General features: G+C 42.7%; 1 protein-coding gene across 2 annotated transcripts; it reads right to left on the minus strand.

Moving 5' to 3' along the window:
• LOC136610828 (CD209 antigen-like protein B) lies at positions 1 to 27,366 on the minus strand. 2 transcript variants are annotated; one of them, XM_066590023.1, is made up of 12 exons: positions 27,012 to 27,366; positions 21,325 to 21,462; positions 20,548 to 20,598; positions 19,355 to 19,405; positions 16,571 to 16,684; positions 12,889 to 12,930; positions 12,730 to 12,807; positions 9,983 to 10,060; positions 9,288 to 9,341; positions 6,556 to 6,713; positions 5,383 to 5,486; positions 1 to 849 (listed from the first exon to the last, which is right to left on the minus strand). In XM_066590023.1, the coding sequence occupies exons 1-12, from the start codon at positions 27,052 to 27,054 to the stop codon at positions 714 to 716; spliced, it is 1,047 nt and encodes a 348-aa protein (XP_066446120.1). In that variant the 5' UTR covers positions 27,055 to 27,366; the 3' UTR covers positions 1 to 713. The 2 variants fall into 2 exon arrangements, with proteins under 2 accessions (XP_066446120.1, XP_066446121.1); XM_066590024.1 differs by lacking the exon at positions 20,548 to 20,598.

Genomic DNA, 27,366 nt, shown 5'->3' on the forward strand with positions numbered 1-27,366 from the left:
CCCGTCTGTAAGCATGGCCACCTGGATGGGTCCACATCCTTAAATCAAAATATGTGCTAAGAACCTTACATTTTTATGTGTTTTTAGTATATACAGATGTTATGCATTTTTATTCAGATATTAAATATGTGTTGTTGCCACCTGTTTATGCCGTCTTTCCTAATGGGTTTATATGGCAAAAATAATTAATCAGCAGGAATACATATAAATTCTGTGGTAGCACGATTGCTTTGAGTATAAAAATATGTATTTTTTTTAAAATTATATATATATATTTTTTTTTTCTGTAATACCAGAAGCAGAAGACTGAGGAGAGAGAGACAATTAAGAGCTTTGTTTGATTAAAAAAAGGAGCTTCCCCTAGTGGCAGCTAGAGGTCGTTGCAATGTCACTGTCTTGGGAAGCAGATTAATGCCAGGCTTTCTCCCACCACATGCCCCATAGCAGTCATATGCACTGTCTCTATGGTAAGTGGTTTCTATTCCAGATGATGCAGTAACGTCATACTTTCCAACAAGGATATAAGTGCCACAGAGCAGGCTATGCAGCTGCTATGTATCCAGTTTGGCAAACCTAGAACCAAAATGAGGGCCCATTTGGGTCTCTGGGGTCCTTTGTCTTCTATGCACATCTCTGCTTTCCATATACTAGAAGCTTACACATTGCTAGATGTGCGTTTAGGAAGGTAATGTGCATTTATGAGAGTCACAGGCTCAGCAGGTGGTTGATTTTCTGCAGATGTAATCTATTACTCTGCTGCAATCCAAGTCATTCCAGCGTCCTGCAATCATCTCCGTGCAGTGCTCACCCCCTTCACCAGCATTATTTGGTTCTCCTTTATTCCAGTTACTGTAACGAAAAGATAAAAACTAGGATTAGTGAAATATATCATTAGGTATGTCCAAGACATAACAGCAGTTACAAGGGTCGTGCAAAAGGAATGAAGAAACCTTGAAAAAAATACACTTTTTGGGGGGGATTTTACGCATGTGGTGGTTTTACTGCCCTATTTCTTTTTCTCCAGCTACTAAAATTATTTTTGCTGCATTTTCCCCGTGACGTATAGGGCCATTTTTTAATATCTTTTTCACTGACTTTCCATTTTTTACTTTTCTTAGACTACAAAAAAAAAATGATTTAGGCTGCATTCACACGAACGTATATCGGCTCGGTTTTCACGCCGAGCCGATATACGTTGTCTTTCTCTGCAGGGGGGGGGGATGGAAGAGCCAGGAGCAGGAACTGAGCTCCCGCCTCCTCTCTGCCTCCTCTCCACCCCTCTGCACTATTTGCAATGGGGAGAGGTGGGACAGGGGCGGGGCTAATTTGTACCGCTTAGCCCCGCCCCTGTCCTGCCTCCTCCAGGGCGTGAAAACCGAGCCGATATACGTTCGTGTGAATGCAGCCTTATAGTAATTAATTTTTTAAATTTGTATTTTTAAGCAAAATAAAAGATGGGAATTGGTTTCTAATTTAATTTAGACGTTTTGATATAATTTAAGTTGGTTTGGGATTACAGGACAATGATTTTGGTTGGTGTCGGCAGTAGGTCTTTTTATACCCCCGTCCCGCCCCCTCCTATTGCAAACAGCCGGAGGGGAGGAGAGAGGCAAAGAGCCGGCGAGGGGGAGGGACGGAAATAGGCAGCTCAGATGGTAGCGTATATCGTGCGTCCGTGAAAACGGCGGCCGATATAAGCTCCTGTGAATAAACTCTAATCCTGAGACTAAGCGGCAAAGTGGACAAGATTTGCAAAAATCTTATCCACATGCTGCGGACAGTCCGCTGCAGACAAGCCGAGCGGAAACTGACATGTGGCGCGTAATTCAAATCCACGACATGTCAATTGTATTACCGTTTCCGCTGAGGACCCTCTTCTCTCTACGGGGAGAGATTTTCGCAGTGGAATACAGGCGGACAAGCCACTTTAAATCCGTGCAGGTTTTAAAGCAGCCTTTCCTCTGCAGAAATCTGGTGGAATTTTCGTGCTGTCCCACTGCGGACATTTCGCTAAATTTCCAAGGGATTTCTGTCACGTGGGAACCCAGCCTTAATGTCTCTGGAGCTTCAGTCCCCTCTGGCCTCACACTATCCTAGGGTTCCCACCCAGCTGATTAAGTCTAAAAAACAGTATATATTTTTTAGCAGAGCGACCTCCAGCTGCAGCAGTGTAATGTGTGACTGCAACTTCAACTCCTGCCAGTGCTGACTCCTTGTGAGCAGAGGGGATGCAGAGTGAGGGGGGAGCAAGATTCTCAGGCACAACTCGCATCTGACAGCATACGGACACCCCGTCTGTGTGCTGTCCAATGTGCTGATCGCAGCACATTGACATATGCTATTCTTATTCTAAAATCCCATAATAGGGCATGCTGCATTTTCTTTACTTGCCCTATCATTCCTAGTAAAATAAAGCTCATTTGCATACACCCATCCAAATGAACAGATCCTTTTTTCGTCCAATTTTCGGACCGATTTTTATTTCCAAAAATCAGACGGAAAAAATGTTCGTGTGCGTGTACCCTTATTATGAAGTCAAAGTTCAACTCTAATTTGGCTCATAAATCGGTTTAGAAAATTGTTCAGGAAATCATGGAGACTTCTGCATCAGACAACCAGTCTGAAGGATTTGCTAGTGAACGGCATTCTGCCGCTTGCTATACACTGTGATGCAGAGAAGCTGCAAAAAAACAACTGGTGAAAATTTGTAATAAAACCAAAATACAAAAATTAAGTTTTAGCCAAAGCCCCAAAGTGTCTATAGCCTTTAACCCTTTCAAATCCAATTTGTATCCTGGTTTTCCTAGGGGGCTTACTCTTTTTCTGTCGTTGTACAACGGCGCTATCTGCTGGCTAAAGCCAGTACTGCATGAGGTGACACGTTGGATAGGCTCCTACAGCAGAGAGGCTGGCAATATACAGTAAGAGAGCCCCGACGGACGTCTTCCAACAACAGAGCTGTACAGCCTGAAATCATGTCTTAAGACGTCAGACAGTGGATTGGAAAGGGTTAAGTCTGGATAACCAGCAGCCACTCCAACCATATTTAAAAACAATACTTATATGAACCAAGTGATGACCTACTGTATGCAGACAACTCGGGCACCTCCTATGGGTATGTGACAGTCGTAGAAGCTCAGTGGTAGGGCAATAATGCAAATCTAATGCTGTTATTTAGCTTGCTCTTTAGATTATAGGGACTGTACCAAGATTACAAGTTATCCCCTATACACAGGATAGGGATTAACTTGCTGATCGGTGGGGGTCTCACTGCTGACACCCTGCCAGTCTCGAGTAAGGGAGTCCCATGTACCCGATCCTGTTGGGTTACTGTACCCTCTGCTGTGAGGAAAAGACTGAATGGAGTGCTGGTTGCACAAGAACGCTGCCATTGGAACTGCGGAGACAGCGAGCAGCAATTGCTGGGGTAATTCCATCAGCCCCATTGAAATGAATGGAGCACTGACTGTGCATGCTCAACCAGCACTTTATTAACTCTGACATCACTGCGGGCAACAAGTGACCCCACGGTGACAGGCGGAGGGGAAACAGGACCCGTTCTTGAGATTAGTGGGGTCTCAGAGGTAACCCTCACAGATCAGCAAGTTATTCTCTATCCAGAGAACAGGGCATAACTTGTAATTTTGGTACAACTCATTTAACCCCTTCCCGCTCCATGACGTACCGGTACGTCATGGGAGCCTGGTACTTCGCACAAAATGACGTACCGGTACGTCATCGGGATAGCGCGAGGTCATGACTGACCTCGCGCTATCCCGCAGTGGGAGCCGGCTGTCAGTCACAGCCGGCGTCCCGCTGCAGCAGCGGGGGGGGGGGGGGGAGGGGAGATGCGCCCCCCGCTGTTAACCCCTTCCCTGGCGCGATCTAAGTAGATCGCGGCAGGGAAAGAGTTCACAGAGGGATCGCGATGTCATCGCGAGAGCCCGGCCTGTCACCATGGCAACAGGACGCCAGACACTGGCGTCCTGTATTGCCTATGCCTATGATCGCTGTATAAGCGATAAGGCATGGCAGAGCAGTAGCTCTGCCATGCCTTATGACAGCGATCATAGGCACAGTGCTGCAAGTCCCTCAGAGGGACTCAAATAGTGAAAAAAAAGGAAAAGAAAAATGTAAAAAAAAAATGTAAAAAACACCCTTTTTTATGCTTTTTCTAATATTAGCATAAAAAAAGGTAAAAAAAAATTAAAACCCCACATATTGGGTATTGACGCGTCCGTAACGACGTGTACAAAAAGTTGAACACACTTTTTATTTTGTACAACAAAAATCGTAAAAAAAAAGCTAAAAAACAGAGGCAAAATGCTAATTAATGCAAAAAATGCAATAAAAGTGATCAAAAAAGCCGTACATTCCCCAAAATGGCACCAATAAAAACTACAGCTCGTCTCACAAAAAATAAGCCCTTATAGAGCTCCGTACATAGAAAAATAAAAAAGTTACAGGACTTTGAATGCAGCTATAGAGAAAAAAAAAAGATTTCCAAAAAAAAGGCTTTTTATTGCAAAAAAGTGTAAAAACCTAAAAGAAATATAACAATTTTGGTATCGTTGTAACCGTAAATTTAGTGTGTCATGTATGCTGCATGATTAACGCTGGAGAAAAAAAAAAAAATCTGTCAGAATTGATGCGTTTTCCCTCCCTGTTATCATAAATAAATAATAAAAGTTTTACGATATTGTCTATGTACCCAAAAGTGGCACCGATAAAAACTACAGCTCGCCACGCAAAAAACAAGCCCTTATATGGCCGTGTCCACGGAAAAATAAAAAAGTTATGGCTTTTGAAAAATGGAGATGGAAAAATACCAAAAATCGCTTGGTCCTCAACGCCAAAACAGGCCATGTTATTAAGGGGTTAAGGGCTAATGCCCACGAACATTTTTTCACCTCATATTACGCATGCACTGCAAGCGTGCGTGTTACGCAGTGAATGGAGGCAATGAAAGGCAATGGACTTTCAATCTTCCATGCACACCAGCGTGTGGACACGACTTATCCATACACAAAACAAATAAATCGCAGCATGCTCTACTTCTCTGCGTATGATACACAGCCATTCTATGGGCTCAATATGATACACTGCCCAACGCAGGCATTGCGAAAGGGGCAGCATTTCGATACACATTCCCACTCTGAACAAAAAATAAATAAAAATCACACTGCGCATGCCCGTGACGGCAGATTCCCGGACATGCGCAGTGCATACTCAGCCCATATGTGGTCTCCACCGGCTCCCTGCCAGCAGAGTGTATAGGCTGTGTATGTGTTTTACGCAGATGCCCATGGACATAAGCCCTTAATCAGTTGGGAGTTCTGAAAGCTTTCCAGATATGTACATATATGTACATTCATCACTCACGTGTACATTCGGCTCCTTCCATCCACCCAACGCCAATTATGTCTGCCATCCATCTTGAGCCCAATCCAGAATCTTTTACTTCCAATTAATGGGCGGAGTGTATCCTGGGGGAAGATGAATAGGACTTAGAAATAGGAAAATTCTATAATATGTTCTATTGATGAGTCTTTCACTGCATATCTACTGTGCTGTCCTCTACAGCGAGCCATCACTAAAAAAAAATTATTATGGGTGATGTAGCGGACAGTGACATTCAAGTTAGGCGTTTGCATTCAGTGTGTTCTTTGCGAGATCTCCCTGGTGTCTAGACTGAACATAAGCAGAAAAAGATGTGAACAAAGCCTTAGACTGCTTGTCCACGGGCGATATGTCACTAGGTTATCCGCAGCGATAATCCAGCTGCAGGTAATGCAGTGAACGCTTCCCATAGGCTAACTATGGAAAGTGCAGCCCGACATCCACGAGCGGAGAATCATAGCGATTTGCCGCGATTCTCCGCAGTGAGCCTATCTATTAGATAGGCTCTTTGTGGAGAACTGTTAGTGCTCCCCATTCCTCCCCCACGGCGGAATATCACTAGCGAAATTCTGTCACGGCCGTGGACAGGCAGCCTTACTTGTAGCAGTAAAGACAATGGCAACCAAAAAATAACATTCTTCTAGCATCCAACTTCCCTGAAGCGCCTCCACAGGAGAAATGGAGCAATGCACAATTCTTATTTAAATCAATTGGCGGTCTATGTAATGATTGGACATGCTGGCTCCTCCAATTGGATGAATGCTCTGTGAAGCCAATGGCTAATAAATGGGATTCTATAATGGCATCCCACCCTTATCTCTATTAAAAGAGATGTTCCAAGCAAATACTATGGATGACCTATCTAGTTGATCGGCTGGAGTCCGCTGCTTGAGACCCTCGCCAATCAGCTGTTTGGATACCGGCTGTTTGCACCACAACACAATGTAAAGAGTCGAAGCAGATAGCTCTGACCACTGTGTAGTGGCCGGCACTGGTATCTGCAGGTGCAGCTCTTATTGAGGACAGGTCATTAATAGAAATTGCACACAAAAAACCCTTTAACTCACAATTCCCTAACATGGTATTTGAAGAGGGTTTTCTAAACTAGACATTCACTTTAGTTTACATTTATCCTGATGAGTGTTCATAAATTACCAGTTCCCCCGCGTTATTCAGGAAGAGGAGGTAGGAATTCATATCGCGGCATTGTTGTTGCGCATTCTCCCAAGTCTGAGGAGATGCGGAGAAAAAATAGCAACTTGTATCGAGGCGGGTCCACTCAGCCGGACAGAACATACAGAAACCTCTGGATCCTAAGAAGATGAAATCCCAGTAAATTAGGTGTCAAGATAGAAAACACACTGATGGAGCGGTAGGAGAGGTTTATATAGGTCAACCAATATGTCCCCTTGGCACTGTATTATAGATGAGAGAGCAGTGGCATCACTGGGTCTGGTCACCTGAGGCACTAATACCTAGACCAAGGCCACCATCAGAAATATCTGGGCCCCATAAGGGCATAAGATAAGGAACACTGAACTCCCTATTATATCCATCAAGTAATCATTGTATACTCTGTTAGATACATTTGATTTCAACCTGACGAAGGTTGTTGAATAGTAATTTTCAAGCACACTGACCAACTGATGACTTGTAATAAAGGGGGATTATATGAGCTTCACGTAGCCTCTCAATCTTAGGGTGGGTTCACACGAGCGTGTTTTTGTGCGTACATACGCACGCACAAAAACACGCTTATCTTTACAACAGTGCATTCCCTATGGTGTGTTCACATGTCCGTACTTTACAGGTGCGTGCCTGCAAAGATAGGACACGCGTGCAACATAGGGAATGCACGCATTGTTTTCAATGGAGCCGCGGCTGCTGCCGGCAGCTTCATTGAAAACAATGCTCTGCCGTTCCCCTGCATTCTTTTTTAGGGAAGGGCTTTACATATAAGCCCTTCCCTGAAAAAGAAACATTTTAGTGCAAAAAAAACGAAAAACAACGTACCTCTCCGCCGCTGCCGTGACCCCCGTGGGCATGAAGAACACATCTGCCGTATGCGGCAGATGTTTTCTTCATCCCCGCTAGTAAAAAGAATTCCCTGCTGCTACATCTGCCACATCTGTGGCAGATGCAGCAGAGGAATTCTTCAACTCTCAACTGCAGCTGTCACACATGACAGCTGCGGTAGAAAATCCTGCTGATGGCATCCCCGTCAATGGCTTTTCAGGCTGCACTCGCCTGTGTAAATGGACGAACAAACGCTAATTGTGTTCGGGACTTGATTGCGTCATTTCTTCATTCACGCTGCGGCTGGGCGACCGTAAAAACGCATACGCTTGTGTGAAGGAGCCCCTTTATAGTAAGTCCATGGAGGAGAAGAGAACTGAATACTAATTGCTACCTCTTACATTCATGAAACTGTTACACTTCTGTGAAATATAGGACACTATATTGGGAATCAGGTTTGCCCATCCTTGTGTATTTAATAGGGGGAAAGGGACTTGTTATTTGTATAGCGATACAGTGCTTTCAGATAATTTATTTATTACCCCCAGCAATAATTAATTTATTACCCCCCAGCAAGCTAAGTACTCTTTTTACCGACCTCAAAGGGATAGACGGCTGAGTTAACCTTGAGCCGGCTACCTAAACCACGCAACGATTGAACCTGCAACCTTCAGGTTGTGAGCGAGAGCTTAGGACTGCATACTGTGCCACACAAGGCCCCATAGTAGGGTCCTTTCATCTAGTAAGTGAAACTCTGTAGCTGCTATGCAGCGACTCGTAGGCAGCAGGTAGTTGGCAGTCGACAATTACGTTTGGGCCCCTTATATGTGTGACCCTTGACAGCAGTGCAATTTGCTTCGGCCTTATGGTGGCAGTGACCAGGAATCCTGATTGATGCCCTGATTGTTCAAGTGATATTTGCCTCCAAGTTTTATTGCACCACTCAGCATTCAAGCAGAAGTAATTTCAGTTTGCTCCATAATGGAGAAGCAGTTACCTGCGACTTACCTCTTGGGCCTTACTCACACAGGCATTATATTACAGCTAATTTAGCCGTGCAAAAAAAATTGCGACTATCTGAAGCATTGGTTTTTAATGTATTCAATCAGACAAATAATTTTTTGTGCGATTTCAGCAACCAAAATTACATTCTGCAGAAAAATATAGGCCTTGCCCTATCTTTGGACGTAACAACACTGGAGCCAGAAAAGAGAGGGGGTTTAGCAGTGGCTAGCGTTGCTAAACACTGACAGGTGCCTCTAGTGAGGCATTTAAAAGTGATTATTAGTAGTTCTGCTGACTGAGGGATTTCGGGGCTGTGGCGTAAATTCCCGCAATACGCTGCAGCTGGTCGTGTGAATGGACGAAAAGAATTGCGAATAATAGCCACAACTTGATCGCGGCTATTCTTCATTCATGCGATTTCATGGTGCGAGCTACCGAGTATAAAATCGCAATGTGATTGAAGGATGCCTTGTGTGAAGGAGGCCTTAACTTTGTGTGGCACAGAGAGTGTTAAGGCAGCAGTATACAGTCCTAAGCTCTCGCTCACAACCTGAAGGTTGCAAGTTCAATCCCCACATTGTTTAGGTAGCCGGCTCAAGGTTGACTCAGCCTTCCATCCTTCTGAGGTTGGTAAATTGAGTACCCAACTTGCTGGGGGGTAATAAATAAATTATTGCTGGGTGGTAAATACATTATCTGAAAGCGCTGCAGAATAAGTTGGCACTATACAAATAACAAGTCCCTTCTCCCTATACAAATAACAAGTCCCCTAGCTGAGAACAAAGCAGTGCAAAAATGTCAAGCAGGAGGCAAAAATAAATGGTATAAGGGAAAAGGAACACATGATGCTTTCTTTGTGGACTTACCCAAGATTTTTTTAATATACTGCATATCTGACTTTAGGACAGCCATTTCATTCACTGAAAAATACAAACATAATCAGGAAACAGACTTTATAGATGACCATATAAGGACATGTGGCAATTGTCATTATTTGCACCTGTCCCTGTGTCAAATGGGGCTCACAATCTAATTCCTCTGATTCACACATAATAGGGCAAATTTTATAGAAACGCAATTAACCTATCAGTATGTTTTTGGAGTGTGGAAGGACACCGGAGAACGGAGAGGAGACCCAGCAGACATTGGAGAACATATAAACTCCATGCATGGTCAGATTTGAACCCAGGATTCCAGTGCTGTTGAGTTTCTTGCTCTATATAAGTATTGTTCACAGCCACATTGATCCTATGTACAGCAAATTCCTTACAATTTCCAAGCAAAGAGAACAAAAGTTCACTTTAATAGATGCTCTTCCTAAATCATAGTCACAGGTGCAATGAAATGGGGCCTCTAACTCATAGGCACACATTATACATATTTAGGTGCCACTTGGTTGAGGCCACAGCACTTTGCCACAACATGAAGTGCCTCATATGCAAACTAGATGTCTTCTGGCCTGATTGTCTATGACCGACGCCATTTGGTGGGTGCAGTAGTACTTTGTGTGGTGGCAGAGTCCCTTTGAATGAACTAATTTGTGATGAACTGCTCAATTTACCGAATGTTTGGTTTATTTTTATCAGTTCTTCCCTCCAAGTTTCTCTTTCTTTCTTCATTGAGTCTGGAATCTGGGAAGCTGTGTGGGAAGCAGAGACGGGTTATACCCTTGATTAATCATAAATATAATTTAGAGTTTGTTGACATGCAAGACACCATTCTTTTTTAGCACTTCGTATGGTCTATGAGGAGGTAATTTATCTGTTCCTTCCTTAGAAAATACATCTGAAAAGTCTTTTATGATAACGGAAAGTGAATCAGTCTGAACAATAACTATGCTTACAGACATACATTTTTGGCAACAACTTAGATCTCACTTTATAAAATCCTCCTGCATCCAATCAATCACAGGGTTATACAACTTTAACCATGGTAATCCCAATGCCACCTGTGTGGAAAGAAACTACATAACAAAGAACAAAGTAATTTCCTCAGAATAAAACATACCGATTCTCAAACATATACCAGAAACACAAAATGCAATATCTTTGAGATAAAAGGGAAGAATCAATAGCAGATACGTGAATGGAATTCTCCAGTGGTTTCAAAGATAATCCCATCTGCATTGCAAACTGATAACAAATGAGATTGATTCCAGCCCCACTATCCAAAAATGCAACGTCAATTTTGTATGTGGTCATTTTTTTCAATAAGGATGGTATGAGATGCTTTGTCAAATGCTTTACTAAAGTCAAGATATACTATATCTACCGCATTTCCCTGATCAACCCAGACCGTGATTCTGTCATAGAAGAAAATTAGATTTGTCTGGCATGACTTGTTTGTTACAAACCCATATTGGCTCTGGTTAATTACTCCATTTTCATCCAAGTACTTGTATATATGCTGTTTAATAATTTGTTCAAAAATGTTTCCTGGTATAGAAATCAGGCTCACAGGCCTGTAGTTTCCTGGATCCACCTTCTTCTCTTGTCTGAGGATAGGGACAATATTTGCCCTTTTCCAATCTTCTGGGACTTCTGTTCTCCAGGAATTTTCAAAGATTATGGCAAGTGGTTCAGCAATTACATCTACTGCTTCCTTATTCTAGGATGTAATTCATCTCGACATGGAGACTTGAATTAATTTAAGTTAGCTAAGTCTTCCCTCACCAGCTCTCTGTTTATAAATAGCCTGCATTCTTTTATATCCCCAATAGCACAGGGAAGTTCATCTCATGTTACATTTACTCTGTGAGAGAAAAAGATTTTAAGAGTTCGGCCTTCTCAACATAATTTTTAACCAATTCACCAGTTTCATCCTGTAAACATCCTATAGCATCTTTGACTTTTCTTTTGCTTTTGAAAAAAAAACTAAACTTTTTTATTGCTTTTGGTATCTCTGGTAAGCCTCAATTCATTATTAGCTTTAGTTTTTCTGACACTTGTCCTACAGTTTCTGAAGACTGTAATGCTATAACATTACGTCATACTGCAGGAGCGATCAAAGCATCGCTGGTTGTGGTCCTCTAGGAGGACTAAAAGAAAGTATAAAAATAAGAACAAAAAAGTTTTACTAATTATTAAAAAAAAGTAATAAAAGTTTTTTAAAAAAAAACATTTGCCATATCTGACAGGCATATATGGCAAAAGGGTATTTGACAGGCAGTCTATCAAGCCACCCCACGGGGATGGCTTGATAGGCAGTCTCCCAAGGCAGCCCTGGGGCCTTTTAGAAGGCCCCACGCCACCATGACATCTGCACTGCTCCCCCGATCTCACCGCGGGGGGGGGGGGGCGTACGAGACCCCCAAACATCGTTAGGGGGATTTAAATGCCGCTGTCAGGGCAGGCGGCCCGGCCTGCCGAACACAGAGGAGCCTTTCCTTTCCTTTTTTTCTTCTTCTCTTCTTTTTCTTTCCTTTTCACTTTTATTTATCTTTACCTTGAATACTTGATTGTTTTTGCTACTCTATGTCCTGATAGTTTATACCTGCACAGGGAGGCTCTCCTTTCGAGGACCTCCTCAGACTATTTTGTTGATGTTGGATATAGTTTTATATAAGGGAGAGTCGATACTCATATAGGGAAAGTTATATGAACAAGATTTCTTTTTTTCTTTTTTTGATGTGACTGTGTATGTAGCTGTTCTTATTGATTGATTGTGCGATCAAATAAAATGCGTTTGAACCATAAATGCCGCTGTCAGAATTGACAGCGGCATTTAAAGGGTTAATGGCCGCGATTGGCCGCGGGTGTCAGCTGTAATCGCGGCTATGACCTGCGGGTGTCAGCTGTAATAAACAGCTGACACCCGCACGGTATGGAGGGAGATAGCGCCGCTATCTCCCTCCATACATGTCCTGCAACGGCAGGACATAAAAACACCATTGGGCTGTCACTAAGGGGTTAGGTTTTGTGTCCATCCATCCTGGTCTCTTTAAATGCTTCCTATTGTTTCTTCTTTTAGGGATTGTTAATGATTGTGCTTTGAGAATCTAATTTCACAATATTTCCCAACCTTCTTGGACATTTCTGTCCTTAAGATCATCCACCCATTGGACTCTTCTTACCCTCTTTCTGAGTTCATTAAAATTTGCCTTTATGAAATCCAACTTTGAGGTCTGAGTTTTCTCAGGTCTTCCTCCCTTTGTTATCCAAAATTCAAGGATAGCAAGATCACTGCCTTCTAAGGTCCCAGCCACCCTTACTTCCTCAACCATTTCCTCCCTGTTGGTAAGTATTAGGTCCCTTGTTTTCTCTTCTACCGTTGTGGCGGAGTCCCTTTGTGACGAAGTGTTCAACTTACCCAATGTTTGGTTTATTGTTATCAGTTTTTCCTTCCAAGTTTCTCTTTCTTTGTTGGTTGAGACTCTAATCTGGGAAGCTGTGTGGAAAGCAAAGATGGGTTATGCCAATGTAATATTGATCATAAATATAATTTAGAGTTTGTTGACATGCTAGTCACCATTCTTCTTCAGCTCTGTAAATTGATTGGAGATGTTGAAGTCTGAAATGTAATTGGAATTTGTTATAACATAGAGTTGCCATTAGAAATACACTACATTACTGTTGTATGTATAAAGATTGCATCTTGCCTTCAACTCCTCCATTTGGAATGATAACTTGTGATATATTAACTCATACACAGTGTTCAGTAAGTATCTTAACACTTTCTAATCCAGTGTCAGACCTCAACCGACATTGAGATTTTCCTGCATAGCTTCCAAGTTGGACGAAGTCCGACACATTTCTAACACTATGCAGAAGAAAGCTGCAATGTCAAAGTTCTCTTCTGTATGTGTATATTACAGTATGCAGAGGAGAGCTGCGATGTAGGACCTCTCTCCTACATAATGTAATATACATATTCAGAAGAGAGCTCCGACATCACAGCTCTCTTCTGTATATTACAGTATGCAGGGAAGAAATCCGATATCGCAGGTCTCCTATGCATACTGTAATATACATACATATACAGAAGAGAACTCCGATGTCGGATCACTCCTCTGCATACTGTAATATACGTACAAAAGAGATCTCCAATGATGCAACTCTCTGCTGCATAGTGTAATAACAATATACATATATAAAATACACACATATATATATGTATATATATACACATACTCATACATATTAACTCATTTTTAATTTTAAAAAAAACGATAATGAAGTGATCATGACAGTTCAATCGAAATTCACTTTCCCACTCAAAATAAATAAGAGCTGGGTAGGGATGCGGGTGCAGGGAGATTGGATTGGAATAAAAGGATCTGCTTTATCCTCCAAAACAGCGCTACTCTTCTCTATGAGATATTCTAGGTGAGGTGTATAAAATCTGAAGGGAAGCAATGGACTTGGAGCTTTGTGATCAGAGCTTCACATGCACACCGTCCTGTCTTAGATTCCCTTCACTACCCTAAAAAATAAAATAAGCATATACTGTAATTCTATTATACAAGATTATAGAGATTGTCCAGCTTTAAATTGTTAAGGGCCAATTCTCAAGATAGGCCATCAATAGTAGTTTTGCGAGGATCCACCATTCTTCCCTGAGGCCAGTGTGATCATGCACGAAACTGATGTGTGCAGGAAGCAGACAGATGCCATCCTACTGCAGCGGCCTTGCTTGGTACTACAAGCAAAATTCCCATTAAAGTGAATGGGAATCTTGCCCGTAATACCAAACCAGGCCACTGCAGTGAGAATGGAGCTGTCTGCTTAATGCACACTTCAACTGCATACATCAGCACACAGAGCGTGCGAACAGCTGATAGCCAGGTGTCCTGGGCAGTGGACTCCCACCAATCTACTATTAAGGTCTCATGCCCACTGGCTTAAAATCCGCAGCGTTTTTCCCGCACGCGGATCTGCGCCCCATAGGGATGCATTGGACACCTGCAGGTAGTTAAATACCTGCGAATGTCATTTTTCCCGTCAGGCGTGGATCCGCGTGAGGGAAAAAAATGGACATGCTCCATTTTAGTGCGGGTCTCCTGCGGGGACGGCGCCCGCAGGCTTCTATTGAAGCCTATGGAAGCCGTCCGGATCCGCGAGAGACCTGTACCAGAATTAAACTCACCTGCTCCGGACGATGCGGTTCTTCCCTTCTTCGAGGCTGGATCTTCTTTCTTCGGCCCGGCAGATGTGCCCGGCGCATGCACGCGGCACGCCGAGCACATCCGCCGGTCCGAAGAAAGAAGATCTGGCAGCGAAGAAAGTAAGATCCGCATTGTCCGGAGCAGGTGAGTTTATTCTGATTTTTAGGCCTCATGTCTGCGGGGCAGGAGGGACCCGCTACGGATTCTCCATGAAGAATCCGCTGCGGGCCTGATTTTCCCCGTGGACATGAGGCCTAATACCCTATCCTGAGGATAGATCATCAACAGTTCAAAGCTGGATAACCTTTTTTTAAGTTCTAACCACTAAATCACCCTAGTCCTCCAGGAATATTAAATATAATAATCATTACCACCTTAGACCACCATAGATAATGTAAATCAATATTAAACCCTTCATCAGTTTGGATCATCAGATTCATTAAGTACTGTGTTACCCACTAAAACACTCTAGACCACCAAGAGTATTATCATGTAAACATTTATTATGTCATTTATGTAGAAAGTTGGCAAAACTATCATTTGGAAAATTTTGTTCCCTGGTGCTAATGTTCATTTGGGCACCAAAGCACCTGTGGAGCTTCTTTATTTTGCATTTGCCCATAGGCTTCCAGAAATTCTAGAAGATTGACTACCAGTAGTTATTTCAGTTCTACCTATTGTAACTCTGTATCGAAGGCTATGCACTAGAGATGAGCGAGCACCCAAATGCTCGGGTCCGCGTTATTTGAGTTAGCTTTTCGTTAAATTCGAGAGCTCTACTCGGGTAACGAACCCCATTGACTACAATGGGAGGCTCGAACATTTTTGTATGTGGGACGCCGAGTGCTAAGCTTTTTTTTTTTTCTAGGTTCCTCTCTCTCTCTCTCTCTCTCTCTCCCTCTCTCTCTCTCTCTCGCCCTCTCTCTCTCTCGCCCTCTCTCTCTCTCTCGCCCTCTCTCTCGCCCTCTCTCTCTCTCTCTCCCTCTCGCCCTCTCTCTCGCCCTCTCTCTATCGCCTGCCTGACAAAAAATTTGCCAATGACGCGCACTGCGTCGCGGCGGGGAGGGGCCAAAACAGGCACATCATTGCGGGGAGGAGCCAAAAACTGGGGCGGGGTCGAACACGGCTTGATGCTCGTTCAAGTAACGAGCATCATCGAGTATGCTAATACTGGAACGAGCATCAGGATCAGCAGAGTATGTTTGTTCAACTCTACTAAGCACCATAAGTACACACAAGTAAAAAAGTTCTTTGTTTAGCTCAACCTTAAAAGTGCAAATTCATTGCACATGTCAGCCATGCGGGACCTTTTGTCAAACAAAAATATTCAAGGCATTAGGTAAATACCAGAATATCTATATGTCACCAGAAGGAGTGGTTTGATGGAAAGACCACACAAAGTGGCACGGATCATTAAAGGGGTTGTCTCATGAAATCAAGTGGGGTTAAGTACTTCTGTATGGCCATATTAATGCACTTTGTAATGTACATCGTGCATTAATTATGAGCCATACAGAAGTTATTCACTTACCTGCTCCGTTGCTAGCGTCCCCGTCGCCATGGATGCGTCTAATTCCGCCGGCTTCTAGCTTTTTTAGACGCGCTTGCGCTGTGCGGTCTTCTCGGTGTTGAATGGGGCCGCTCGTGCCGGAGAGCTGGTCCTCGTAGCTCCGCCCCGTCACGTGTGCCGATTCCAGCCAATCAGGAGGCTGGAATCGGCAATGGACCGCACAGAGCCCACGGTGCACCATGGGAGAAGACCCGCGGTGCATCGTGGGTGAAGATCCCGGCGGCCATCTTGGTAAGGTGAGTAAGAAGTCGCCGCAGAGCGGGGATTCGGGTAAGTACTAAACCTTTTTTTTTTTTAACCCATCCCTTGGGTTTGTCTCGCGCCGAACGGGGGGCCTATTGAATAAAAAAAAAAAACGTTTCGGCGTGAGACAACCCCTTTAAGTGGTATATGATGAGATACCTGTGTTGAAGCCCACCAGAATATGGTGCAGCAGAGATGATTTGGACATCTTCCACCCTGGAAATAATACTTACAATAGATAAAAATAACGCCGGCCTGAAGAATCCAGAAGAGAAACAGGAAAGCCAAGCAAAAAGCCAAAACCTTCTTCCAGTCACATAAGCGCTTCTTCTCAGAAGTTTGTTCCACTAAAAGACAGTAAGATTTTCAACTGCAGTGATCCAGACTCATTGATTTAGGATTCATTTTCATGACATCCGGGATTTTTAGATTGACATTTTAAAGCAAAATAATTGTGCTTTTCTACTGCGAATGGCACCACAATAATGCAGCTTCTAAGGACTACATGCACTCTACATATGATAAATTCAGCGGTGACCGGAGAGCCTGCGAGACGCCAGCTGCAAGGGAGCGCGGAAGGTTGAGTATGTAATCTGTTATTTAAATATTGCAGGCTGATATTACATTATGTCCCTGGATTACCACTTTAAATTATACCAAACGAAAGAATGATTTGGGAGCCTGGACTTAGTGAAAAAACAACTTACCTGCTTTATTAAATATACGTGCTCAGTACATCATGGTTACTGGGTGTTCACGGAGTATGCGTTTCGAGCTCAATGAGATCTTGATCAAGAGATCAAAACGCGTACTTCCTGGAGGCGGGATTTATGAATCAAGCAACCAGTAAGTGATCTTCTGGGGACGAACAAGGACTGCAGGGCACCCGGCGGAGCTCCGGAGAGCAGCGGGAGGACCTGGACCGAGCCTTTAAGGTAAGTATTCCCTTTTTATTTATGGAGCGCAGCTAGGGCTTAGTTTTGGGGTAGGGCTTAACCTTCTGGAGATAAAATTGCGTGCTTTTATCACAGGCAACAGCAATACGATGCGGGATTTTCCACAGGAAAACATATTACTGTTGCTACAAAATTGAGGTGACAAAGCTGCGATATTGCTGCAATTTTGTAGCGGCGATATCGCTGTCGGCCCTGTGAAAGAGGCCTTATGGACCAAAAAAATGGGATAATACAGCCAATACATTTTTTTGTCCAGCATGTTCAATATCAGATATATAGTTCAATATTTGTAAATGTAAGGTTATGCATATGGGCAGGGGAAACAGATGTGACCAATATACACTAAATGGGGTACTGCTAGGGAAAAGTGATATGGAAAGAGACCTGGGGGTACTAGTGGATTGTAGATTTAACTGGATCAATCAATTCCAGTCAGCTGCTGCAAAAGCAAATAAAATCTTGGGGTGCATTAAAAGAGGTATAGGGGCGAGTGAATCGCATACAGTTACGCCCACGTGCTAGGCCAGGAAGGCGAGAACATTATCCTCCCACTATATCAGGCACTTGTCAGGCCTCACATGGAATACTGTGTACAGTTCTGGACACCGGTGCTCAGGAAAGATGTTGCAGTGCTTGAGGGGGTTCAAAGAAGGGCTTCAATGAGAAATCAGAGGATTGGGATTATTCACCCTGGAAAAAAGACAGCTAAGGGGCGACCAGATAACCATGTATAAATACATTAAGGGACAATACAAGGATCTCTCCCATGATCTGTTTATACCCAGGACTGCGACGGTAACAAAAGGGCATCCTCAATGTCTAGAGGAAAGAAGGTTTCATCACCAACACATGAGGGGGTTCTTTACTGTAAGAGCAGTGAGACTGTGGAATACTCTGTCTGAGGACATGGTGATGGCAAAATCGATTGAGGAGTTTAATATGATATTACAGCATATAGACATTAAATAACCAGTGGGGTTGTTGATCCGGGTCTTAGAGTCAGGTAGGAACTATCAAAACGTCGATCCGGGGATTATTCTGACTGCCATTATGGAGTCGGGAAGGACTTTTTTCCCCCAAATGGGCTTCTGCCTCATTGGGGTTTTTTTTGCCTTCCTCTGGTTCAACAAGTGGGGTTTAGGGGGGTGGAAACCGGCTGAACTAGATGGACATTGTCTCCCTTCAGCCGAACATACTATGTTACTATATAGATATGTCTTCTCATCCTAGTGTTTTTTTGCCTTCCTCTGGATCAACAAGTGGGGTTTAGGGGGGTGGAAACCGGCTGAACTAGATGGACATTGTCTCCCTTCAGCCGAACATACTATGTTACTATATAGATATAAGTCTTCTCATCCTAGTGTTTAAACTACAGACAGTACACCCAACATATTGCACTTCACAGGATAGACATGTAATGAGATAACCCACAAAAGTAGTATTACAGTTTATATATTGAGCTATGCTGAAAGTTTTTGTCGTGACACATGACTCAAATTTTTTTGTAGTGTCAACAACGGAGCAACAAATAGATTTATTATGTCCACATTTCACACAGCCTGAATAGCGAAGCCAAGAGGATGATCCAATTCGATGTTCAAAATTCATACTGGGTGATAATAAATGTTGCAAAATGTGTGTTTTTTAGCTACATATTTACAGCCTGAATCAAAAATTTTGGCAAAAGTTCAGTAGTGACTAGAGAGCTCGTGGAACGCCAGCTGCACAGGAGCGCGGAAGGGTTAGTATGTAATGTGTTATTTTAATATTGCAGGTTGATATTATATTATGTACCAGATAACCCCTTTAAATTATACTTTATATTGGATGGGCAACCAGTGAAGTGACGGATATGGGGTGAAGTCATTATTGCAATGACTAGCACAGGGTGGAGATGATATTTGTCTTCTCTCATATATGTTAATCGGAGGCATTAACACAGATCTTCTGATATTTCACACAAAGCATTTACATACCCACTAACCACTATTTAAATTGGGACTTTTCGGTAGACTACTTCCTCTTTCAGTAGATCACACACAGCTTCCTGTGGTTCCTTACCTATCTGGTCTCTGAATGCTGCATTTACCGCAGGTGATTCAAGGTCAAGACCTAAAGGAAGAAGATTGTAGTATGTCCTATGAATGGCATAAACCACAGTTCATATTGATATACAACAGAAAAACATACAGGGACTATATGATGTTAAATATCCTGGAGAAAGCTGCTTTCTGTATCTTGCCTATAGACAGTGGCTGGGATGGCAGAGCTGTTCATGGTCCTGATACTGTATAGCATAGATGGTGGACTTATATAAAATACGGATACATATGCACTTTTTGTCTGAATGTTTATGCCTGAATATTTCCATACAAAGCCAAATAATGCTTCCATATGATGCTCAGTGTTCGTATGTATGTATGACCATACAGTGCCTAAATAGTAACTTCATACAGCATGCAAATGATACTACCATATAATGTCCAGATAAGATATTTATATATTCTGCAATACAGTCCTTTAATGCTCAAGTAAAAAGCCATTCAGTTGAATACTACCGCCATACAATGCCTAAGTAGTGAACGGCTCTGAAGGGGTTAATGCTAAAGTCACTTGTAGTTTAGGGTTGCATTTACATTAGAGGTTGCTCCTGGCGGTTCAGTGCTTGAAAGCCCCCTATGATACAGTGGCCTTGTGCAATTGCTCAGTTTGCCACACCTTAAAGTGGTTGTCCATTCATAAACTATTAATGGGCTTTTCCCAGGAAATCTATCACTAGTAGATCAGTAGGGGGCCATCACCTGGCACCCCTGTTGATGAGCTGTTACCCAGGTCAGTGCACTGGGCTGCTTTGTGCAGGAAGCAAACAGCTTGGTTCCCACTGCAGTAGCCAGATTTGGTATTACAGACAAAGATCACATTCAGTCATATGGGAACTAGGGTTGTAATACCAAGCCAGGCCACTGCAGTGGGAATGGAGCTGTCTGCTTTTTGCACAAATGAGCTCAGTGCACAAGTGCACTAGCCCAGATAACCGCTAATTGGTAGAGGAGTCCCTGACGAAGAACTCCTACCGATCTAATATTGGTGACCCATACGGACGATCGGTCATCAATAGCTTACAACTGGACAACCCCTTTAAAATGACCGCGCATTAGGCGTAACACAGTATATCACATTTGCATATGATGTTCAGTTAAGTAAATGCAATATTAGTGAATCATTGGGAACAGCACAAAAATATGTATTCTTACCACAAGTTGTGTTTCCTGCTCTATCAACAGAGGTTGCAGGTTTACTCATATCTGAAAGATATACGTAACAATAACAGGGGTGGACTTATAGCAGAGGGGGCCATTGGCTAAAATCAGAATGGGCTTCCTGAAGATGTTTCATATCATGACAATCATGACATCTCCATCCAAAGCTTTTAAGCCACTCTCCTATCTTTTCACACACCGCAAAATCGCTGATTTTGCCACCAGCTGCTCACTTCCACTGTAGGGGAAATGAAGTATTGCATGCTAGCCATTGACATAGGTGACCATGTAATATATGGATGGCCTGAGTCCAACAGAACTAGAGCTACTGTACTCTGGCCCATAGAAGGGAGTTCCAGATGGGACACAGACAGGTATTTTCTCATACAAAGTCATATTAACACTGTGCAACACAAAGACGCCTTTTTAGGGCAAATCCAGGTCTATTAATCTACCCCATCCTTTGCAGCAAAGAAAAAACACATGCAATGGAGTATATGAAGGATAAACTAAACATGTCATGTAACAGTAGTTTCCAACCTGTGACTCTCCAATTGTTGCAAAACTACAACTTACAGCCTGGCTGGCATGTAACTGGAAAACCATAGCTTAGAGATCATTGTCAGATGGCCTCCCTTCCAGTAAAAATTGTGATACTTGAATAAAATGGGATATAACTTTATAAAACTCTATCATAGGCAATGCAGTGGAAGCAAAAATACTGAACATCCAACATTTTATACATGATACACAAAATTGTGAATATTTTACATTTTAACTGCAGGTCTTCTCTTTTGGCTGTGGCTATGTTCGCTGCCTTTGATCGTTCTGGTACAGGTGGTACGTTACTGCTGTCAGGCACATTCTCATAGTCATCCAGATCACTGTCGTAATCAGATATTCTACATACTGAAGACAAGAAGACACCGGTTAAAGACATGAAACCTAATGAAGGAGTTAAGCCAGTAATAGGTATAAGTATACCTATAGCTGGATTAGGTATAAGTATACCTATAACTTAGGTCTAAGTAAACTTATAACTGGTATAGGTGACACATGGGAGAAAGCCTGGAGACGATGATGTGAGAAGACAGTAGAGGAGGAGGTCTTGCAAGTACTGGAGGATATGTGTGGGGAGATATAGCGATATTATGTCAAACATCTATGCAGGAGACAGGTTCCAGATGGTCTTGTATTTCATTGATAATATTCTGAATTAGATCTTTTGGATGATGGGTAGTCAGTGAAGAGATTGGCGGACGGGAGAGGCAGGAGAGTAACCGGGGCAGAGGTGAATAATCCGGACAGCAGAGTTAAGGATGGATTGGAGGGGTGCAAGGGCATTGGAAGGGAGGCTACAGAGAAGAGTACTGCAGTAGTCTATATGGGAGATGATGAGGGCATGCACTAGCATTTTTGTTGACTCAGGGTTGAGGTTAGATCATATCCAAAAGATATTTTTGAGCTGGAAGAGGCAAGAAAAAAGTCAAAGATGCTATAGGATTTTTACAGGATGGAAACAGATTGTATCTGTTTTCTCTCAGAAAGTAAATGTAATACCAGATGATCTTCCCTATGCTAATAAAAGAATGCAGGCTATCTATAAACAGACACATGGAGCGAGAACCCTTAACTAACTTAAATTAATTCAAGTCCCTAGGTCCAGATGAATTACATCCTAGGATACTAAAGGAAGCAGTAAGCAGGTAATTGCTGAACCCACTCACCATAATCTTTAAAAATTCCTGGAGAACAGGAGAAATTCCAGAAGATTGGAGAAGCTAAAATGTCGTCCCTATCTTCAAAAAATGGAATACGGTGGATCCAGGAACTACAGGCCTGTGAACCTGACTTCTATACTGGGAATGATCTTTGAACAAATTATTAAACAGCATGTATACAAGTACTTGGATAAGAATTGAGTAATTAACCAGAGCCAACATGGTTTTGTAACAAACAAGTCATGCCAGAAGAATCTAATTTCCTTCTATGACAGAACCACTGTAGTAAGCAAAAGACCACGGCACTCACTCTACCCCACCAGAGTGATATACTAGGGGGGAGGCAAATTAGAGAAAAATAGTATTTTTAAGTAGAGGAGAATCTTAGTTCTCTGTAGCGAAAAAATTTAGTTAGATAGATGCAGAGCCACCAACAGGGCTATGGACAGAAGCCCCTTGGGGAAACACGTATAGCAGAAAAGGTGGCAGCATATAGTGATGCACAAAAAAAACTCCTTGTCTAAATGAACATGCTTTATTGTTTCATAGTTTAAAAATTAGGCATGCGGAACATGGACTCCATACCTTGTTTCATCTGTTTTTTGGCTTGAAAAAGACCTTTACAGGTCGAAACGTCGCCTAATTTTTAAACTATGAAACAATAAAGCATGTTCCTTTAGATAAGGAGTTTTTTTTGTGCATCACTATATGCTGCCACCTTTTCTGCTATATATGACAGAACCACTGACATGGGTTAATCAGGAAAATGCAGTAGATATAGTAAATCTTGACTTTAGTAAAGCATTTGATAAAGTATCTCATACCATACTTATTGAAAAAAAATGACCAAATATGGGATTGACAAGGCAACTGTTAGGTGGATTCACAACTGGCTGAGTGATCGTACTCAAAGAGTGGTCATAAATGGCTGCACATGCAAGTGGAAGAATGTATCAAGGGGGGTACTACAAGGCTCTGTCCTAGGCCCAGTGCTGCTCGGCATTTTTTGTAAATGATCTAGAGGAGGGAATTGATGGGAAACTGATCAAATTTGCTGACAACACAAAGCTAGAAGGGATAGCTAACACTAGAGAAGAGAGAGGAATCAGAATTATCTAGACAAGCTTAAACAGTGGGCAATGACTAACATAATGAGTCCACAGTTTGACATGCAGCAAACCTTTGTTAATACGGAGTACAATGATGATGAGCAATACAAGGATGGTGGATAGTAAATGATGGTCATCAAAGTACCCTGTCACCCTGAGAGAAGAAAAGAGATGTACTCCTACACCTATGATGCATTTAACTTTCATGCTGTGGAATACTGAGATATGTTAGAAGTAGGATGTCCAGTTAATTATGCAACGTTTAACTATTTGTGCCCCCTATGGAGAGTAAGCACTAAGTAATCCGTTTGTTAAGTAAAATATATTTTTTTATCAAAAATATATATTGCCTCAGCCTGTCATCGCCGCGCCATCCTGAACCTGTCTTGCACCATTACCCGTGACACCGTTACAGTTTGACGCCTACTCTAATGTTGTTGATTTTGTCTTTGAAGTGTGTGGCAAAGTCCTTAATGGAAATTAGAGATATGGGGGTGGCATCGAGGGACAGAGAAGAGAGTTGAACATGGTAAATAGTTGCCTGGTGTTGTGGGAGAGGGAGGATATGAGAGGGGTGAAATAGTGCTGTTTGGCGGAGGCAAGTGTAGATTTGAAGTTGAGCAGGGTCTGTTTCTACACTGTGAAGTCTTCCTGGGAATGGGCTTTCTTCCACTCGCCTCTCTGCAACCCTGGAGACTCGTCTCAGTTTTTGTGTGCCATTTCAGAGTGCCATGGTTGCTTATTGGCAATGGCAAGGAATTAAAACACAAAGTATACAACAAACATGCAGAACTTTTCATTATATGTACAATAAGAAAAGAGGTTTTCTGATTAAATAATATTGGTGGCAGTGGGAGGGAATATTTTAAAACAAAAAACTCCATAATACTTATCCCGTAATCTCTCTCTGCTCGCTCGCCACCAGTCTCTGTTACGTGTTCGTATACTCATGTAACTGCTGCAGCCAATGTCTGGCTAGATGCGTGCCCCCAATGGAACATTCATTGACATACCTCTAGGGGTTGCAACTGCAAGCCGGCCCCTTAGTAAATGGGGAACCACGGGCCCCCGGTATATACTGTATCACTGCCACGGGCCGGCTCTGGGTCACGCTCAGGGAGGGGAGAGCCGTTACCCAGGACAGCCAGCAGCCAATTCCACACTGCAGACTCCCCCGGCGCGCAGTCCCCCCTACCACTGAGAAACTGCAGTTGTAATTCATCACAACTTCAGTCTATCAGTGCACTGTTGGACGTCTGATTGGTCCAGCCGGCAATAGCTGATAGCAGATGAGTGAGAGATATGCACTGTATATACTTATACATGTATAGCTGGTATAAATTATACTGTATAACTTATACAAACTGTATATATCTAATTATATATAAGAGATATCCAGGTTACACCAGCATGCTCCACATCCCTATATACAGGGAGATGTACAGCTGGTATAAATTATACTGTATATATTGCATACCCTGAGTATATCTCCTGTGTGTGTGTATATATATATATATATATATATATATATATATATATATATAGATAGATAGATAGATAGATAGATAGATATCACAATCTACATTATATATGTACAGCTGGTATAAGTTATACATCTTCCTTTGTATAGTAATATAGACCATGCTGGTATAACCTGGGTATTTCCTGTATATGATCGCACATTTTATACAAAATTTAAAAACGCATCGTCTGTTTAAGAAAAAACAAAGCATGTGTTGTTTAAAAAATGTATGTGGTTTTTGAATATGGCATGCAATTTTTTTATGTGTTTTTTAATTGTGAGTCAAAAATTGCAACACAAAACATAAATACAGCCTAAGGGCCTACAGACAAATTTTCACGTAGTTCAAGAAGTGAGTCATGTTTGGAAAGTTTATGCCAAGGAACTAGATCATGCATGTAAATTCATTTTGCATTTGTACGCAGCACAGTTTAGATATGGGTACAGGTGGGGAGAGGGGGGGCGCTGAACTTCTGCACCTGGCCCCTGAGCCTTTAGCTATGCCTCTGTGAACATCATCAGTAATGTCTCATATACAAGGCTAGGAGTTTCAGCTCCCTGCCCATGTTAGTGTATACGAGATGATACTGGACTAGAAGTTGGTAGTGATGTCACAGGTCAAATGCTGCACTGCCAGAACAAAGAAGAGGAAGTTCATTGGAGGGCTACTGGTGTATGAACTGGCTGTGGGTAGCGAGGAGGAGGGACTAAAAAAGAGTTGGACAACCCCTTTAAGCTTTATTGACACCTCCCTTTACAAAAATATTTTCCTCCTCATAAACGTAAATATAGGCAACCGAGATGTCCCTTGCCAGGTTTTTTCTAGTTCTATCTGTTTTTCACAAAGCTTCCAACTTATAGTATTATCACAGAAATAAATATTTGTCAGATTCTCCACCAGAAATGCATTAGGTGTAAGTATTGCGGTGGTGACAGCGAACCCCAGCCGCTCAACTATTGATGACCTATCTGATTTCAATGACATGGCACCTGACGTTACAAGCGCCGGCCACTACATAAGGGTTGGAACGGTAGCTTCTGCTCTGACCCCATGTATTGTAACGCTGACAGCGTTCAGGGTCTGGAGGGTCGGATCCTGGCCCGCTCAACTATTGATGACCTATCTGATTTCAGTGACATGGCACCTGCAGTTACAAGCGTCGGCCACTACATAAGGGTTGGAACAGTAGCTTCTGCTCTGACCCCTTGTATTGTGACGCTGACAGCGTTCAGGGTCTGAAGGGTCGGATCCTGGCCGCTCAACTATTGATGACCTATCCTGATCTCAATGACAGTGATGCCTGCAGTTTCAAGTGCCAGACACTATACAGGGGGTCATAGCAGCAGCTTCTGTTTTGACATCTGTGTGTAGTGGCGCTTGATCAGTTGATTGTCCGGGATTCCGAGGGGCCCGCTCCCGGCTGATCAACTATGGATAACCTATCCTAAGGATAGGTCATCAATAGTATTTTGCCTGGAAAACCCCTTTAACCAAATTAGTTAAGGTGAGAGAGCTTAGACTCTGAGCCCCTGACCGTCAGATAGAGATAAAAGATGTACCGAAAAAAGTCAAGCAGTAAAGGCCGAGTTCAATTACTACACTGACATCGTTGTAAAATATTGGGTCCTTCAAGAGTGCTCCACTGCTCGCTGGTCTCCCTCAGATTCCTGGGAATGCCAAGTTATCGTCATCTGGATGGTTTCTATTTGTCTTACGGTGAAAAATCAAACACCAAAACTGGTGTTTACATTTTATTTAATAAAGCATTTGAAAAAGATTTGGCCCCGGAGCTCTTCTCTGCCCATTAGATGATCCAGCCGATGGTGCCCTTGCAACAGGTGGGCGTTCTATGCATATCTGGTCCTGTCTAATTATGCAGATACAATGTGGCTACTGGGAGTGCAGTTGGCTGGCCCATCCCAAGAACCGCAGCAGGTCTTTTATTGATATTTGTAATGGAATCCCCCTTACATCTACGTACACCCCTGATCTCTGGTCTTGAGGCAAACATATCTTAATAAAACCGTCAACAACCTGGCAGAAGTAGACAACTCAATGACCACCAGAAACAGGATCCGCAGCGATCCGACATAATCTATACTAACCTGCTTTGGCTTCCTTTTCTGAGTTCCCATAAATGTTCTGCATGTTGTAACTTCTTTGTCTTCAAGTGCACATTAACTTTTTTTTAGTTTATGAATCAGTAAATATCTTAGGTCTGTTATCTTGTTCTTCCAAGAGTCCACATAGCACTCGCAGAATTTCCTGTAGCAAACCAACAACCCAGCTGTGTGTTGATCAGGAGGTACAACATGCCAAAATACTCCTGTTCAAAAGTCCTGTCCACAGATGGACTCTATGATGAGCTAAGGTTCGAGTTGTGTCCTTCAAGAGTCATTGATGTACCTGGTAGATACATCCTTCTATAGATACTCTAGAGGAGTGGTGATTCTTCTCACT

Source organism: Eleutherodactylus coqui, chromosome 2 (genome assembly GCF_035609145.1).
Source record: "Eleutherodactylus coqui strain aEleCoq1 chromosome 2, aEleCoq1.hap1, whole genome shotgun sequence".
Lineage (NCBI taxonomy): Eukaryota > Metazoa > Chordata > Amphibia > Anura > Eleutherodactylidae > Eleutherodactylus > Eleutherodactylus coqui.